Below are 16946 nucleotides of genomic sequence, written 5' to 3' on the forward strand. Positions count from 1 at the left end.
GTCCTTAGCTACATCAGCAGTTTGCTCCCAATTTAACACAAAACAGTACACAATTTTTAGACAATGCACTTGGAAGAAAAAATGTTCCAAGATTCGTAACAGATCCGCCTTCAAAAGAATAACTAGCCAACCGTCTCAACACGCAACAAGGACAGGTCTCCTCCATGGTGATGGCTGATATTCTAAACATCTTGAGTTATCAAAGTTGGGTGTGACGTGCTTCGCAAGTCTTGGCATTTTACCTACCATGACTATACATTCTGCTGTGTGTTTTCCTTTTTACGTCATGAACATAGGGTTATAAGAGCTAGAAAACAAAATGATGTATGCTAACACAAAGACTGGCACACATCTCACAACTAATGACTGCCAGCTCGTTATACATAGGCCCAATTCACTTTTCTATAAGTAAATGTGTCTTACTCCATGTAAATTACACCTGAATAGTTATATCTGAGTCACAAAATGTATTCTGTGAATAGTTGTGTCTTACTCCAGGCTTCTGTGTGACTTACTCATGCACTTCCAGAAATCTTTCCACTGTTAGAAAGCATGTCTTGCACCCGCAAATTTATGAACAAGCTACCCCTAATACTGGAGTAAGGCACAACTAAGCACTGATAAAGCTTTCCAAATCAAACCTTCGTATTCCGGTGAAACTAATTTCCAAGATGGAAATAATACAAAACTACTCATTGAAAAAGGTCTGTGAATATTGAGATGACTATCTGAGATATTTGTTCTGTGTGCTAAATTGGGACATCAAAGGTGGCAAAGGAAGGGTAAATATTGAAGATAACCGATTTATATTTCTTTCATCAGTGCAAACAAGTTATTTAATTAATTTTAAAGCAGGGGCCCCAATTAGCTTCTAAACTAGAAGATCACCCAGCAGTAGCCGTATTGCTGCTGGCCCTCTGCTACTCTTCTATTGCCAACTTCAGGATGGGTGACACATGTGGTCAGCAGCAGATGTTTTTAAATTCACTTTAAAGAAGGGCGGCCACAAAATCAGATGATCACCCTAATCATGCGGGTCCAGCCTGCCCTTTCTGCCCCCCACTCGCCATGCTTGGCCCACCTTCAGCACTAAATTATTATAAGGTGGCATGTAGTAAGCCTGCAGCCTAAGTTAAGAAAGGAATGCAAGGGTAGGCACAGATAGTAAGAGAATCCTTCTGGGCTAGGGTTACTGATCAAAAGCAAAAACAGTCCAAGAGAGTCAACTGATGTAAAACTGGGACCCATGAACTAGCCATATAACTGGACTCAACTTCTCCGAGATATGCACATTATCAAGAGGGCCAAACACTGCTGCTGTACCACTGATGGAACTAAAACCGACTATATATGAAAGAAGCGATTGCATTTCCTGACTTTTTAGAAGGAAGAATTGATTCAATGAGCAATAGCAAGAATATAATTTTGTTGACCTCTTTGGCAGCAATTCTCGAACTCATTCTAATATCCAGATTGTGAACGGTTTCTGAAACCAAACAAGAATGAGGTTTGAGGTGTAAAATGAAAGGGTGCTGGGAATAAAAGCTCAAGAATCCTATTAAAAAAGGGACACCAAATGAAGTACAGTCCTGAAAAGTGGGCCCTTCCACCAAGCTCAAAACAATATTCAGATTACATTATGGGTTTAAGCTGTTTTACAGAACCATGCATGTATTTTTTTTAATTACCTTTCTTTGCTATATTTGACCAAAAATGTAAGAGCACACCCATGACTCAATCATTTACTACCTATCCACGGATAAAAGTGTCAAATCGTACCTATTTCGTCACAAGATAATCCGTGGGGAATCATCACATTTTGAAGACTTACCAAGGGACAGAGTGTCAGCTTCCCTAACGCAAGGGCATCCAACATAGGTTTAAAATGCCCAAATTAATGCCACATTGTCAGGATAAAGTGACTCGAAAAGGGGTCCAATATAGATTTACTTAAATAGCCATTATAAAAATGTGGTAATGCGCCACTCCTTCAGTACCAAGTTTGAACACCTTATCTCTAGGGCATGGTGTCTTCCAGGCCTGTGTGTTACACACAAACAGCGAACCCTCTGAAGCTGAACAACGTTGAATATAGAAAAATGAAAAATACGCCCCAAGCAGTGATAATAAATAAATAAAATGGCAGATTGAGGAATTGGCTTTGGAAGCGGGGCAATCAATTCTGGGACCGTTCAGCTGTTCCATTCCTTACATTCTTACCGGTGGATTGACAAAAAGTCACGTGTCCAGATAACAAGGTGCACTAAGTATACCACACAAAGTTTGTTATTTTCACTGTCTTAACTTTGAAAACAAAGCAATGGCTGTCACGGACACCAGAAAACTAAATTCCCGTGGGTTATAATTTGTAGACAGAACAAAATCAGACTACAATGCCAAGATCTCGAGGCTAATGGGCGAATAACTCAAATTAAGTGTGCATTTTGTATCTCAGTCATAATTTTAAATACATCGTTTTGGAAATATACCGATAGGATCAGCATGCCCCGCATGATAGCTTAACATATGTTAATTGTGAAAGTTACGAACTTTAGTTTTGCTAGCTCCCATCCCACAAAAGAAAAAAAAAAAAACACACGTGTTAAAGTTATGTTCAAGCACGAATTATCCTTTGATGTTCTCTTTTTGCCACAAAAAAACGACATTGTAGAAATACAGGTTATTAGAAACAAACATGTAACAGAAGGATTTTGAAAATCAGCAACTTACAAAAAGTCACAACTCTTTCGAAGCAAACAGGCGAGCACTGAAAGGAGTGTGGCTGGTCCACGCCTAAACGTGGTGTCGAGAAGTTTTAAAATGGCTTCCTTTTTATCCAGCACATTTAGTGTCACGCAAGTTATAGGAGGAAAGAGCACGGCATAACGCATGATTAGGAATATCCTGCAGTCTAACTTTTCAGCTTTAAAAAAAACCCATCTCCATCTAGAAGGCGCAAAGGCATGAGAAAATTACTGTTCGGTCGAAAGATATAAGGGTGGCGAAACCCAAACAGGCAAGTTGTCTTTGTCCTGTGCGCGGGGGAAGGAATGCTACTCCTGCGACAGTCCAAATGGATGGGTTTAGTGTTAAAATTAAACAGCCTAAGGGGTAACTGCACAGTTCCTTTTCTAGATTAAAAGGTCTGCATGTAAATAAAACGTTAAATGATTAAAGGCTCCTTATATTACATGATGGAGGTCGTGCAGATCTTTCCCTAACCTTAATTCCAACGTAGACTGGGCTGGAGACATAACTGTCATGCCAAAACGTGAAGCAGGGCGTAAGGACGAGCTGATAAACATTGTTACATAACGTACAAAAAGCAATGATTGTGCACTTTTATTCGGAGGGCATTACAGTATGTTGCACAGTTCTCTCAAGCCAGCTGCCCCAAAGACAGCACGAAGAGACCCTTCAAATTGGCGTTTCCTTCCTGTCTTTGTTTGGCGAAGGCCTCACTTGTTCTTTGGCAACCTTTGGCTGGTCCTTCGCGGTTTTGGAGTCGGAAACAATGTCTCTTTGCTGCAGGGCTAGGACGCCGCGCTTCGCGGGCTCCTCCTCTTCCTGCAGCTGCTCGGACTTCGCGCGCTGCCTCTGTAACAGTCGAAGCTGGACTCGCAGCTCAATGATCGCCTCTCGCTCTTCATGAACTGCTTGGTTCAGGTGGTTGTTCTTGATCTTTGACGAGTGGAAGAAGGTAGAAAGACATTCATTAAGTCAAATTAGCACCCAACTTCCCCATCGTGCCTATTCAATTGTAACAGGCCACTGTGCACTTGCTTATCAAACTTGTGGAGTCAGAAAGCAAATATGGAACAGCTGTTCTCTTACCCAACAATGAAATACCTAAATAATGCTTTTGCAGAGAGGAAATAAAGGGATTTACGCTAATCAATATTTTAACAACTCTTCCCACTAGTAATACTCTACATGTAGAAGAAATAAAAGCATAATTATTACTGATAGTGTACAGTGTTTATATTAATTTGTTGATTTTTTCCACTATGTCTTTAAATATATTACACATTGAGAAATGTGACAAAAATATAAACAAAAAAAAATGAGAAAACACCTCAGAAGAACACTGGGACATACTGCAGCTTCCCGAACATCTCATCAACGATGTAAAACTGCTGCCACCTTTGCCAGGATCTAACTCCTAGCACTCTCCCTGCCTCAACTGTGCCAGATGATATTGCCACTTAACACTAAAGTCCCCTATTCTGTGCTATATACCAGTGGTTACCAACCTTTTGACTCCTGAGGACCCTCAATGAATCAGCACTGGCAGCAGGGACCCCCCCAAGCAATTTGTACAACTTAATTTCAAACATTAAAACAGTAAATCGCAAAACAAAATACACAAACAAGTACACATCAAACACTCTAATTACTAAAGATACAATTATTTTATATTGAAAACATATGCAAAAATCAAAAAAAATGAATGGGGAGGTTGGTGTTGCATGTCAGCAACTAACTTTTCAATGTTTGGTTTTATTTAACCCCTTGACAGCCAACGATGTAACCGTTATGTCCTTGGCTGCGTCGCTGAGCCACCAAGGACGTAACCGTTACGTCCTGGTACCGGCTAGCCCTCTCTCCATGAGCCTCGCCTCAGCATCCCCACTGCAGGGATGGGAATCGCTTCCCCTTCCCCCGACCCCTCCACCCTCTGACCCCCCCACCCCTGTGGCATCTGATGAGGTCAGCATGCAATAGCATGCTGACCTTATCAGATCCCTGCCCCTCGGTGCTGGAGCTCAGCTTCCAGCACCGAAGCATTTCTCCTCCGATCACGTGGGGGGGCCGAAAAAGGCATCAAAGGAAAGGCCTTTCCTTTTCTTTGATGTCATTTTCAGCATTTCTGCTGCCCGCAGAAACGCCCACTCGACACCAGGGAATTTTTTGTTGTTGTGATTTCGACATGAGGGGAGCAGCCCCTTGGGCAAGGGCCGCTCCTCAGAGGTCCAAATTATTTTTAGGCCAACCCCTAGACACCAGAGATAAAAAAACATTTTGTTTATTGTTTTTTTTGTGTGTTTTTTTTAATGTGAAGAGCAACCCCTTAAGCAAGGATCGCCCCCTTGGGGGGGTAATTTTAGGCCACCACTAGACACCAGGAAATGTATTTTTTATTTTTGACATGAGGGGAGCGGCCCCTTGGGCAAGGGCTGCTCCCTAGGGGGCCCAATTATTTTTAGGGCATTTCTGCCCCCTCCCCAATGGGGCCCCCTAGTCACCAGAGATAATTTTTTTTGTTTATGTTTGGCATGTGGGGAGCGACCCCTTAGGCAAGGGTCGCAAAATTAATTTTAGGCCATTTCTGACCCCCTTGGGGGCAGATCGGCCTAAAATAATAAGGCCGATCTGCCCCCTGGGTGGGCAGAAACCACTAGACACCAGGGACATTTTTTTGTTTGTTATTGACATGAGGGGAGCAGCTCCTTGGGCAAGGGCCGCTCCCCAGGGGGCCAATTTATTTTTAGGCCATTTCTGCCCCCCCCCCCCGGTTCAGAAACCACTTAGGAACCAGGGATTGGTGTGTGTGGTTTGGGGGGCAGCCCCATGGGCAAGGGTTGCTCCTATGGGGGCACATTACTGTTGGCCGTAACTGCCCCCAGTGGAGGCATATCAGCCTATTTTTGAAAGGCCCATCTGCCCCCAAGTCTACAAGATGCCAGGGAATAAAAAATAAAATGTGGGGTGGTGGCTACCAACCAGTATGGGCCTGGTTATGCCCCCACCCCAACTGAAGGGGGCAGATACCACTGGACACCAGGGACATTTTTTATTTTGTTATTGACATGAGGGGAGCAGCCCCTTGGGCAAGGGCCGCTCCCCAGGTGGCCAATTTATTTTTAGGCCATTTCTGCCCCCCCCCCCCCCGGTTCAGAAACCACTTAGGTACCAGGGATTGGTGTGTGTGGTTTGGGGGGGTGGGGGGGAGACAGCCCCTTGGGCAAGGGTTGCTCCCCATGGGGGCACATTACTGTTGGCCATAACTGCCCCCAGTGGGGGCATATCGGCCTATTTTTGAAAGGCCCATCTGCCCCCAAGTCTACAAGATGCCAGGGAATAAAAAAAAAGAATATGTGGGGTGGTGGCTACCAACCAGTATGGGCCTGGTTATGCCCCCTCCCCAACTGAAGGGGGGTAACTGTCTTTCAGCTCTCCCCGGCACACTAAAACATCTTATCCCATGGCAAACAAGAGGATATTTAATTATTTTAGGTTTTGGTTTTACATTTTCACCATGAGATCTTGGCTAACTCTAAAAAAAAGTCCCACTTGGAATGGTGAGGGCTTCACTTTTTGGACTTTGGGACGCTGCCATGTAGAACAATCCACAAGACCTAGACACATCTGAAAACTAAACATCTGTGTGAGTCCAGGGTGGTGTGCTTCACATGCACCCTGCACCATTTTCTTACCCACAATGCCCTGCTATATGTGCCCGCAACCAGAAGAGTCCAGCAGATGTAACGGTATAGTGCTTTTAAACATCTGACATCGCAGGAAAAATTTACAGAGTAAAATGTGGAGAAAAATGGCTGGTTTGTTCACCTCAATTACAATATTTATTTTTATTTCAGCTGTTATTTTCTGTAGGAAACCCTTGTAGGATCTACACAAATTACCCCTTGCTGAATTCAGAAATTTGTCTACGTTTCAGAAATGTTTAGCTGTCTGGGATCCAGCACTGGTTTCACAACCATTTCTGTCACTAACTGTAAGGAGTCTGAAAGCACAAAAAATAGTAAAAATGGGGTATGTCCCAGTAAAATGCCAAAATTGTGTTGAAAAATGTGGTTTTCTGATTCAAGTCTGCCTGTTCCTGAAAGCTTTTCCCATTTTTTTTTTTATTTTTTTTAACAAAACTGACATTCTCGCTGTATTTTGGCAAATTTTTTGGTCCCCTTCAGGGGAACCCACAAAGTCTGGGGTACCTCTAGAATCTCTAGGATGTTGGAAAAAAAGGTCTCAAATTTGGCTTGGGTAGCTTATGTGGACAAAACGTGAGGGCCTAAGCGAGAACTGCTCCAAATAGCCAAAAAAAAAGGCTTGCCAACTGAGGGGGAAAAGGCCTGGCAGCAAATGGGTTAAGAAAGCTGAATGCTCGGGCCTGTTCTACATTTCCCAAGCAATTTCAGTTTTTATTTATCAGGTACATTAGATCTGAGAAAGCCTATTCACATAAATATGGGGAAAGAAAGTAAAACCATAAGGACCTCATCTCTCCAAACCTCTCCGTCATGTACTTCATTTGTTTTATAGCACCTCTCATACTAGTGAAGGGTGTCGGAGCACTTTACAAGGGACTACAAGGTGTAGAATTCACATGTTATACACTTTCTGAGAGTGCTTGGTCTGGAGACGCACAAACTCAGGATTCAGAACATAACACAGTGGTTAGCAATGACTTTAATAACAAGAATGTATTTCTACGGAATCAAACTTTTTTAGTAGCATAAGGAAAATGAAAGACTGGGGGAAAAAATTACTTTCTAATTTGTGCCATGCAGTTTGCATGCAGCTCTTTGATGGAAGTTCATAGCTCACTGTGCTAGATTAGGAATGGAATTTATAAACTGCAGAGTAGCAAAAGAGTCTCTGTGACAATGTGCATTGCACATAAAATACTTATCTTTGTATGTGACACATTCATTGCAGCAGGCATATTAACCATCTGCGTTACCTTAGATAAGTCAAAACTGCCATTAGACAAAACTCATCTGTCTCCAGCAGGTACCTTAATCACCAGAGTTATCTTGATTGTTTTATTTTTGCCTGAAAGATGCTTGATGTACAAGGAACTTTGCAGTGCTTTTAAAACTGCTGCGCAAAGGAATTAATAAATGTAAAACATGCACATGTTCCTTTCAGTCCCCAGCTGGTGAACTGCCTTGCTGCCAGCCCAGGCCTCTGGACCCCTTGGGAATGTGTCATGGACCCCTGGGGAGATGCAGACCACAGGTTGGGAACTGCTGCTCTATACCACACTTAGTAAGGTGGTACTAAGAGTCCTAATCTATACCCCTTTTACATGTTGCAACGATATTGGAGTTAAGGTTATCAAACTTTATTTTAGCATGCAGGCGCTACAAAAAGGATTATTAAAAAAAAGAACAGATGTTTATAAAAATGTCAAGAGCAGCATTATACAATAAATAATAAGGAAGGAAATTTACCTACCTGTTACACATCTGTTTGTAGCAGGTTTTGCTGTAGCTTCATATATTTTGCATATTTCTGCCATCGAGTATTGGGCTCATACATTTGCAAATTGTTTTTCATCAAAGAAGTCTTTTGAGTCACCAGGCATAGTGGCTCCTCCCTTAGCTGGCAATGCACAACGGGCATCAACTCCATGTGAGATTGTTTTCTGCACAATCAGTGAGAGTAGTATGGAGTAGTGAGTAAACACTATCAACCAAGTGTATTATGAGGAGAAGATAACAAATGAAAAAGAGTGAAGAGATCTGTAATTGCAGCCACACGCGTCCCGGGGAGCTGGGTGGGTGCATTTGAATCTACAGTACTATAATTTACAAACCGATACTTACAGGGTAATTAAGCTTTTCTGTTTTATCTATGCATTGCTGTAGATACAAATACTCTGTGCAGACTGTAAAAAAGCTCCCTTCTATTAGTGGTGGATAGCTTGTGGGTGATGCAGATGTCTCAAATAAGGTTAAGACCATTTGACCAACCACAGCTTGTTGTCTGGCTAGGACATCCACACAACAGTGCTTAGTGAACGTGTGTGGCGTTGACCATGTGGCTGCCTATATATGTTGGCTAGGGGAATGTTCTGTGAGAAGGCCATGGATGCAGGCTTCTTGCAGGCTGAGTGAGCCCTGGGTGTAATTAGGAGGGCTCTTTTAGATTTCTGATAACAAGCCTGGGAACAGGTAACTATCCATTTTGCAATCCCTGCCTTGTATATGGGTTGTCCCTAGTGGGGCTTTGCAATGGCTATGAGCAGTTAGTCTGTCTAGTGGAAAGGTTTGGTTCTGCCAATGTAGTACATGAAAGTGTGCTTTACATCTAAGATATGCAGCATTCTTCCATCAAGCCTGGCTGTGGACAAAAAGACCTGGAGCTCTATGGTCTGATTAAGGTAGAATGAGGAAACCACTTTAGACAGGAAGTAGTGGACAAATTGTTTCCGCTTTACAGAATAATACGCCCTTATTGTAAGTGGGGGTTGGGGTGGAGGGTTTGGGGCAAGTAACTAAATTCTACAACCTAAGGTGCCAAAGCACTGGATTGAGTTGTTTGGTATCTAAATACCTTATATGAACTTAATGTCTGGTGAGACGAGCTAGTCTGTTGGAAAGCTTCTTGAGGGAGTGAGGGTGAGTGGGTTGTCGTTGGGGTGGGGTGGGTGCCGACAGGCATCTCCATTAGGGCTGAATATCAGATTTCTCTGGCCCAGGTGGGGGCTACCAGAATGAGAGCCTGCAATGTTTGCCGGATTTTCTACACCACCAGTGGGAGAGGCGGAAAAGCATAGGCAAATATCCCTGACCAACTGATCAATAGTGCATCACCCACGGACCAGGGTTGTGGATACCTCAAGATGAAGTTTGGGCATTTTGCGTTCTCGGGGGTGGTGATCAGGTCAATCTCGGGAGTGCTCTAACACTTAAAGTACTGGTGCAGGACCTGTGGGTGGAGTTGCCACTCTGGGACTTGCTGCTGATGCATCCTGGTTAGCAGGTCCACCAGGTCATTGTCCACCAAGAAGGTACTCAATTAGAACATGAATGTGGTAATGAGTGGCCAAATTGTCTGAGTTAGCAGAGAAAGCGAGGGGGCGTGCGTGCCCTCTTGCTTCAGAGAGTAGTACAGTGCAGGCATGTCGTCTGTTCTGACCAGGACTACTTTGCCTCAAATGAGTAGTAGAAAGGCTCTGAGGGCAAGGCAGAACGCCAGATGCTCCAGGTAATTGATGTGGTGGCTCTGCTTATGTGTGTTTCACACACCCTGTACAGAGTTGCGGTTAAAGCGAGCTCCCCACCTGGTTTGCCAGGCAGCCATGGTTTTGGAGGTTGGCAGAACCAGGTGTAAGAAAGGCCTGACCCACAGCAGGTTGTTGCTGTTCCACTCTGCAGAGCGCGATGGGCGCTGGTCATTACCAGAAGAACATCTTCCAACAGGCCCTCAAGCTTGTGACCATTGTGATGAGTCACTGATGCAGAGACAGGTGTGGGGGTACGATAGCGGCCTGAAGGAAAGTGCTACAAGTGCCAAACAAGGAGCCCTGTCAGTACCCGTGGCAACCTGATGGCGGTAGAACACAATCTAACGTGGAGTCAATGCCCATGCACATTGTAAGCTAGGGGAGGTGTCACCATATCTTGTGACTTCGAAAAACTTCTTAGAAGAAAAACACCTTGTAAACATCTGAGCCGACCCCAGCACTAAGACGGCAGGAATACGCAGAGCATAAGCATCTACTGCAATACATGCTACAAACATATCTACTACTCATTCTAAATTTAGATTATTATTAGTGGAAAAGGTGGTTAAAATATAAATGAACAAAATACAATTTCTTAGTTGCTCTCTGCAAATCTAAAGTAATTCCCTGTGCACTTGGTGCCAAATGTAAATCATTGCCATTGATGTAAACAAAAAAGAAGGAACTTCAAAGACTACAAATAAAAAAATAAAAAAGTAGGACTAACTTTAGGATTTTGAAAACAACGCTTTTGGTGTTAGAAATATTTTCTTTAAACGAATAAGAATACTAGTATTAAGGCCAAGCCTTACATATTTCAAGATCGGGGCAACTAAAATTAAAGTGTATGAACTTTAAATTATGTATTCACAATCAGAGAAACAATACTTGAAAGAGCAAGCGTGCAAAGAAAACAATTTTGAAATAAGATTACTTCAGTAACTCTCTTTCTGGGGGATTCTCTATCTAACCGCAGATTTCCTCGCTTTTAGAACATTTCCCAGTCACCATATTAGATCTGGAAATTTTCCTTAACAGTGCTCCTGTGCACTGCTAGGTAGTGCAGTACAGCTCCGTGCTGGCTTCGTTCCATCCCAGAAGTGACACAGTGGAGCAGAATATAAGCATCTCCCGGTGCTCTGACTTCAGTTTCTTTCAGACTGTCCCTACTCCCTCAGACAAAGAGCACAAAATAATTGGAGGTACCAGAAAGACGACCTCTAATTTCAGATCCTTTAAGATCCTATTAGATGGTAAAAAGAGAGAACTTGTTGCAATGGCTACTTGTAACTGCAGTGTCTTCATCTTTACAACAGATACCAAAGCAGTTCCACCTCCCAAAGGTGGAAGGTCTTCAAAGAGGGTTCAGACCAAAAAAGTCCTGCAAGATCGAAACAATGAAATGCCCTTCCCCTCTGACCAGGCTGTCAAGGCAGCAGTGCTTCATTAATATGTGCAGAAACACCCATATTACGGCCTGGCAAATGTCGAGAACACGCACTTCGTGTGCCCATGCAGTGATATCAGCCTTAGCCCTGGACCAATGGACCCTTAGTCCTCCCGTAGCTTGCTTTTTAGCCAACGCGTAGCAGACCTTAATGCAAAGGACTAAGCACTTTCTGCACCACCTCGCCTTTCATGGCCCCAGAGAAACGTACAAACACCTGCTCATCCACCTAATGCCTTTGGTGTGATTAATGTGATAACTTTTAAGTTCTTCTGGGGTCCAGTCAAAGGAGTTTCTCTTCCTCTTTCAAGGAACTTTGAGAGGGTGATAGATTGCCCAAAGTGAAAAGGAATCACAACTTTTAGCAAGGCCATCCTGGTCCACAGCACTAGTCTGTCATGGAAAAAGGTAGTGTAGAGTGGTTGCACTTAGAGAGCCTAAATATCTCTCACACACAATCACCTGAAGTGATTATGATGAAGATTGTCTTTAATGGCAGGAAACAATGAGCAGCTGTGCATCGACTCGAAAGAAGTACACTATAAATGTCAGGACCAATTGTGGTCCCACTGCGCATCACAAAGCTTGGGGAAGGAACATGTGTTAAACCTTTAATAAATCACATCACAAGAAGTGATTTAAACAATGGCGGTTGGTCCAGTAAATGCAGAAAGCCATAAAGTACTGGTAAATAACCTTTAATAGTGCCTTGCTTGGACAAAGACAAAATGAATAGCAAAATATCCTACAGCTTGGCTTACAAAGGGTCTGTCCTGCAAGCTCTACATCAGGTCACACATTTGTTGCAGCTACCCGTGTAAACAGACTTTGCAAAAGGACAAAGGGCAACCAGGGTGACATCGAAAACGTCAGTTGGCAAATCAAACATTGTCACTGCCGCAGTTCAGTCTTCACACACTGAGATGCACAGGTTCAGGTGGAGAACCGTGCTTTGCAGCTGCAAGAGAATATCTTCAAAAAGTGGTAGCCTGATTAGAAGGCAGACACACATGCTCAAAAGTTCCGTGTTCAGCACTCTCCTGGACCAATCTGGGGTCACTAGGATGGCTTGGGCCCCGTTGTTTCCAATTCTAGAGACAGGAAGGCATACAAGAGTCCCTTGTTCCAACCCAATTGAAATGCATCTCCTAGGTAGGGCCTTTACAGGAACTCTAATGCGAAAAATGTGGATACTGCCTTCTCTGCAGTAGCGAAAATATCTATCCACAGTACTCCCAATTGGCGGAAGATGCCTTGTGCCACTTTGGGGTGCAGGTACCATTTGTGATCTGCTGGTACTCCTGACTGAGCTCAATCGCCCTGGCTTTCCCACCAATTGCTTCACAATTATGGAGATGTCCTGACATTTCAACCACCTCCAAATGCGCAGGGCCCCACGGCACAAAACCCAGGACCTCACTCTGCTCTGCATGTTGCAGTACCACATGTTGGTGGTGTTGTCTGTGAGAACTTGTACCAGCTTCCCCTTGATGAACAGTACAAAGGACTTCAGTGCCAAGCAATGGCCCTTCACTCCAAAAGACTGATATGGAGCTGGGTCTCTGCCAGAGATCAGAGCTGTCTGATCTCCACCTATGACTTCTCCAACCTATGAGTGAAGCATAAGTCACCAGTCACCACCATCAGCTCTGGGTAGGGAAGGAAGAGGGGTCTGCGGATGGTCAAGTTGCAGTTAAGCAGCTACACTGCAGACCTTGTACAGTCTCCTCCAAAACCTGGTTGACATCTGACAGCTTTCTATCGTGCTTTGCCCACTGAGCATTCAGATCCCACTGTTGAGCCTGCATTTTCCATTTAGTGAAATAAAACAGAAAGATGCATTAGGTCTACAGCTAAAGAAACCTTAGAGCTGCTCTTACCAATACCCAGGACCAAGGCTGAAACATCTGGATCATAGCCTGAAAAGTCCTGGATTCATAGAAAAGGAAAAAATACCCTGGAACTTCACCGTGTCCCATAAAAGGAAGTCTCTCCAAAGAATTCCGGTGTAACTTCAGCTCCTTAATCCAGGTCCCCATATACGTCAAAATGTTTTATAGTTGTCTGGGGTGATCTATGACAGACTTTGGCAAGTCCACCTTCAACCAAAAAGATCTAAAGTAGGACGCAGAAATCCTTAATCAGAACGAAGAAATAGCAGGAATAACTACCTGTCTTTATATCCAAGTCCAGAACCTTCTTGGTGGCCCCTTTGGACAGTAGGATCTGCAGTATGATGGATCGGCGCCCGCCTGAGAGAGACTATCTGGAGTGGGAAGAAGCTGCAGCAGGCTAGAAATGAATGGAAGGGTACAGCCCTGCTGGACTATCTGGAGGACCAATCTGTCTGAAGTGACCGACTACCACTCTGGGGAAAAATGTTGGACTGCCCCTTCCCCCATACAGGGCAGATGGGAGCCTCTAAGGGCAAACTAAAGTGGCTTAGATGCTGATGTTGTGGTGGAGGGGGACTGGGAAGATTTGTGAACTGCCTGCCAGTGGGGGCAGGGTGCCTGGTGCTGCACTACGCCAGCCTTCTGGAATAGCCTCGGAAGGGTTGAAACTGATGATGAAACTGTTTGGCCAGAGACAAACAACCGAAAAAACATGCACCATGGCCAGACTTAGCCAAATAGGTGAGATCCATCAAAGGGCATATAAATAATAGATGTCTGGGTATCTCTCTAAAAAATAGGTGGATCGCATCCACATACTGTGATGGAGCACCACACTAATGCAGACTGCTTGCCCTAAGCAATCTGTAGGTTCAAGGTCAGCCACCACAAATGACATATGTAGCTGCATCCTGACTGTCTTGAATGGTTTGAGCCAAGGAGGCCCTACATGCTTCTGGGACCACTTGCAAGATCTTGCTGAACATGTCTTAAAGGGTGTACATAAAGTGGCCTAGCAGACAAACTGCATTAACCAACCTCAAGGCAAGCCTGGATGAAGAGAGCATGTTTCCCAAATGCCTCTCCCCTTTGTCACTTTTTATGCTGACAGATGGGGGGGGATGGAGGTGAGGGGGATGGGGGGGGGGGGGTGCGGTTGTGTGTGTGTGTGTGTGTGTGTGTGCGCGCGCGCACACACGCAGGGTGGGGATTGGCAGTCACCTTGCTTGAGGAAGTTTGAAGCTCAAGAGTATTATTCAGTGTAAGAAAATAAGGGTCACTAGGTGCTGGGTTGTGGGCTGTTTACTGGTGAACAAAAACAAGACTTAGACCAAGTACCCAGCAGAATGCCAGTTAGGGGTTTTTGTATGAGAGTAAGGGCTCAGAGTAAACGGGCCAAGGTTGTAGGACTTCTGTAAGGATGTTTCTCTTAACTTCAACAGAATGCTGTTCTGTCCAGGACCTCAGCAGCATGTCTAATTACTAAAGCAAAGGAAGCACAGTCTTCCCCTTGTGGTCCAAAGGGGAGAAGAGAAACCCTGTATCGGGGTATGTGCCAAGCCACTGGCCTCCTATAACTCCATATATAAAGTGACTTTATAATGTTGGGTAAGTTATCACCATTGTCGAGTCCGGTTGCTGTATTGTCTGAAGCAAGCTGTTGGGAACTGTGTGCACTGGAGTGGGGTCAGAGTACAACCTTGGTCGAGATTAGACAGATTTGGCTTACAGTCAGACATTGGAGTGGATACGGAATTGCCCTCTGTTGCTGGTAATGTCAGGGATGGCATTGATAAAAAAGGGACCGTGAGAGGACAGATCTACCAGTGATTACCAGACTGGAAGCCCCTGCGGGTCCTTGGGACCTGATGGCATGCAAAAGGAAACCAGAAGACTGCCAAAAATACCCTGCATGGCATCCTTAACGGCCTCAACCTGCTGCAGCATCCTTGATGTCCTGGGGAACTCAAGGTCCATCGGGATCAACTGCAGAATCAGTTCCTCGATCTGATGAGAGATCCAATAGTACATTGACAGCCCTTGTGATTTCTCTTTAGATCAGGACGGACCGACTGGAGGCGAGGCTTGCTTCTCCTTATTATGTTTTTTCTTCCATCTAAACCCTGACTTACTGTAGGACTTCAACAAGAGCAGGACCAGGTCTGCATCCTCTACTTGGAACAAGAATTTTGCAAGGTCTGAGACTTCTTTCGATGTTCAGTGACGTACAACTTCGCTTCACAGTCACAAATCGCTTTCAAATGCATGAGGGCACGCTCATCACAAGACTTATAGTAGCGCCCAGAGTTTAAACACTGAAGGCACGTGCAGGTCTGCTGCAGACATTTGTTTGACAGTCCTGGCATGGTTTGAAACCTGTGGTTATAGGTGGGGGCATCGTTCCTTGCACACTGAATTTGATAAAAAAAATCATCATTACCAACCAGAGGGAGCGGAGCTCCAGATCATGTTCAAAGGTGCCGAAAGGAATTGACCTCAGGCCGAAGGGGTAATTGTAACATTGAACTCCACTCTTATATCCAGGCCAGAATGCAGCCAACTCTGAGTGCGTAGTAGCACTGCTATAAAAACATTTTGATCCAGTCTGACACCTGGGGAACATTCGAATTGTGAAACCTGTGGTTAGAAGTATCAACCAGAAAACAAATAAGGTCCAATAACATTGTATATATATATATATAATGGTACTTGTAAAAGCATATTTACAAATTAAATTGCTGTTTATTTCGACAGTAGAGCAAACTAGACGTGAGACAACGCAGTGTAGTTACTAACACATTGCATGATAAAGTTACTTTACATGTGGAAGGAAAATGTTACATACCCGGTAACCATCTGTTCACAGTGTGTACTGCTGTAGACTCAAATGCACTGGATACACCTTCCATCTAATAATGGTCATGGACATTTGAAAGTTGTTTTACTTCAAAGTTATTTTTGAATCACAAGGTCCCTTATTCCACAATCCACTGGAAAAAAGACTCCCCTCCCCCCACCGATTGTTTTCTGCTCAGCAGATGAGTAGTGGAATGTAGTGTCAAAGAAAGAGTAGTAAGCACTGTGAAAAATGAAAATACTGAGAGCATCTGGGGTTGATGCTGGTTTCCAGGAAAGAGGGTAGGCGCACGTAAATCTCTTTGCACTACAAGCAACACACAACCGGTTACAGGGTAACATTTTATGTTTGTAGCACGAGTGGCTGATACACATGCTCTATATAAACTGTACAGCACTTCCTCTCCTAAGCAGTGGCAAGTGAGAAGATAATGCAGCTATTTGAAATAAATTTCTTAAAACAGCCTGGTCAAGTAGAGCTTGTTTACAGGCTTGGATATCCACACAGTAGTGTTTGGTGTTTACCATACAGAAACTTTACAGATGTCTTAAGGACATTTTTCCCAAGAAAACCATGGTGGCTTCTTTCTTACGTGTGAAATGCGTTTGGCTTGTACAAGTAGTGAACGCTTGACCTCTGTATGCATTTCACAATCCTTTGAGTAATTCCTGCCTTGGAAATAGATTTCCAATGTGTGGCTTAGCAAAGAGTACAAAACGATACTTTATCTTCAACTTGGTTCTATCAGTCTAGTAGACGAGACTGCTCTCTTAG

At 44.0% G+C, this 16946-nt stretch overlaps 1 protein-coding gene across 1 annotated transcript in view; it reads right to left on the bottom strand.

The window, feature by feature from the left end:
• Positions 1-2608: 2608 nt before the first annotated feature.
• Positions 2609-16946, bottom strand: part of RALBP1 (ralA binding protein 1) — a 211957-nt gene continuing 197619 nt past the window's right edge. The window contains exon 10 of the mRNA XM_069216586.1: positions 2609-3681. Coding sequence (XP_069072687.1) covers positions 3418-3681 — 264 coding nt within the window. The 3' untranslated portion in view covers positions 2609-3417. The remainder of the gene's footprint in view (positions 3682-16946) is intronic.

The sequence above is a fragment of the Pleurodeles waltl genome, chromosome 2_1, assembly GCF_031143425.1.
Source record: "Pleurodeles waltl isolate 20211129_DDA chromosome 2_1, aPleWal1.hap1.20221129, whole genome shotgun sequence".
NCBI lineage: Eukaryota > Metazoa > Chordata > Amphibia > Caudata > Salamandridae > Pleurodeles > Pleurodeles waltl.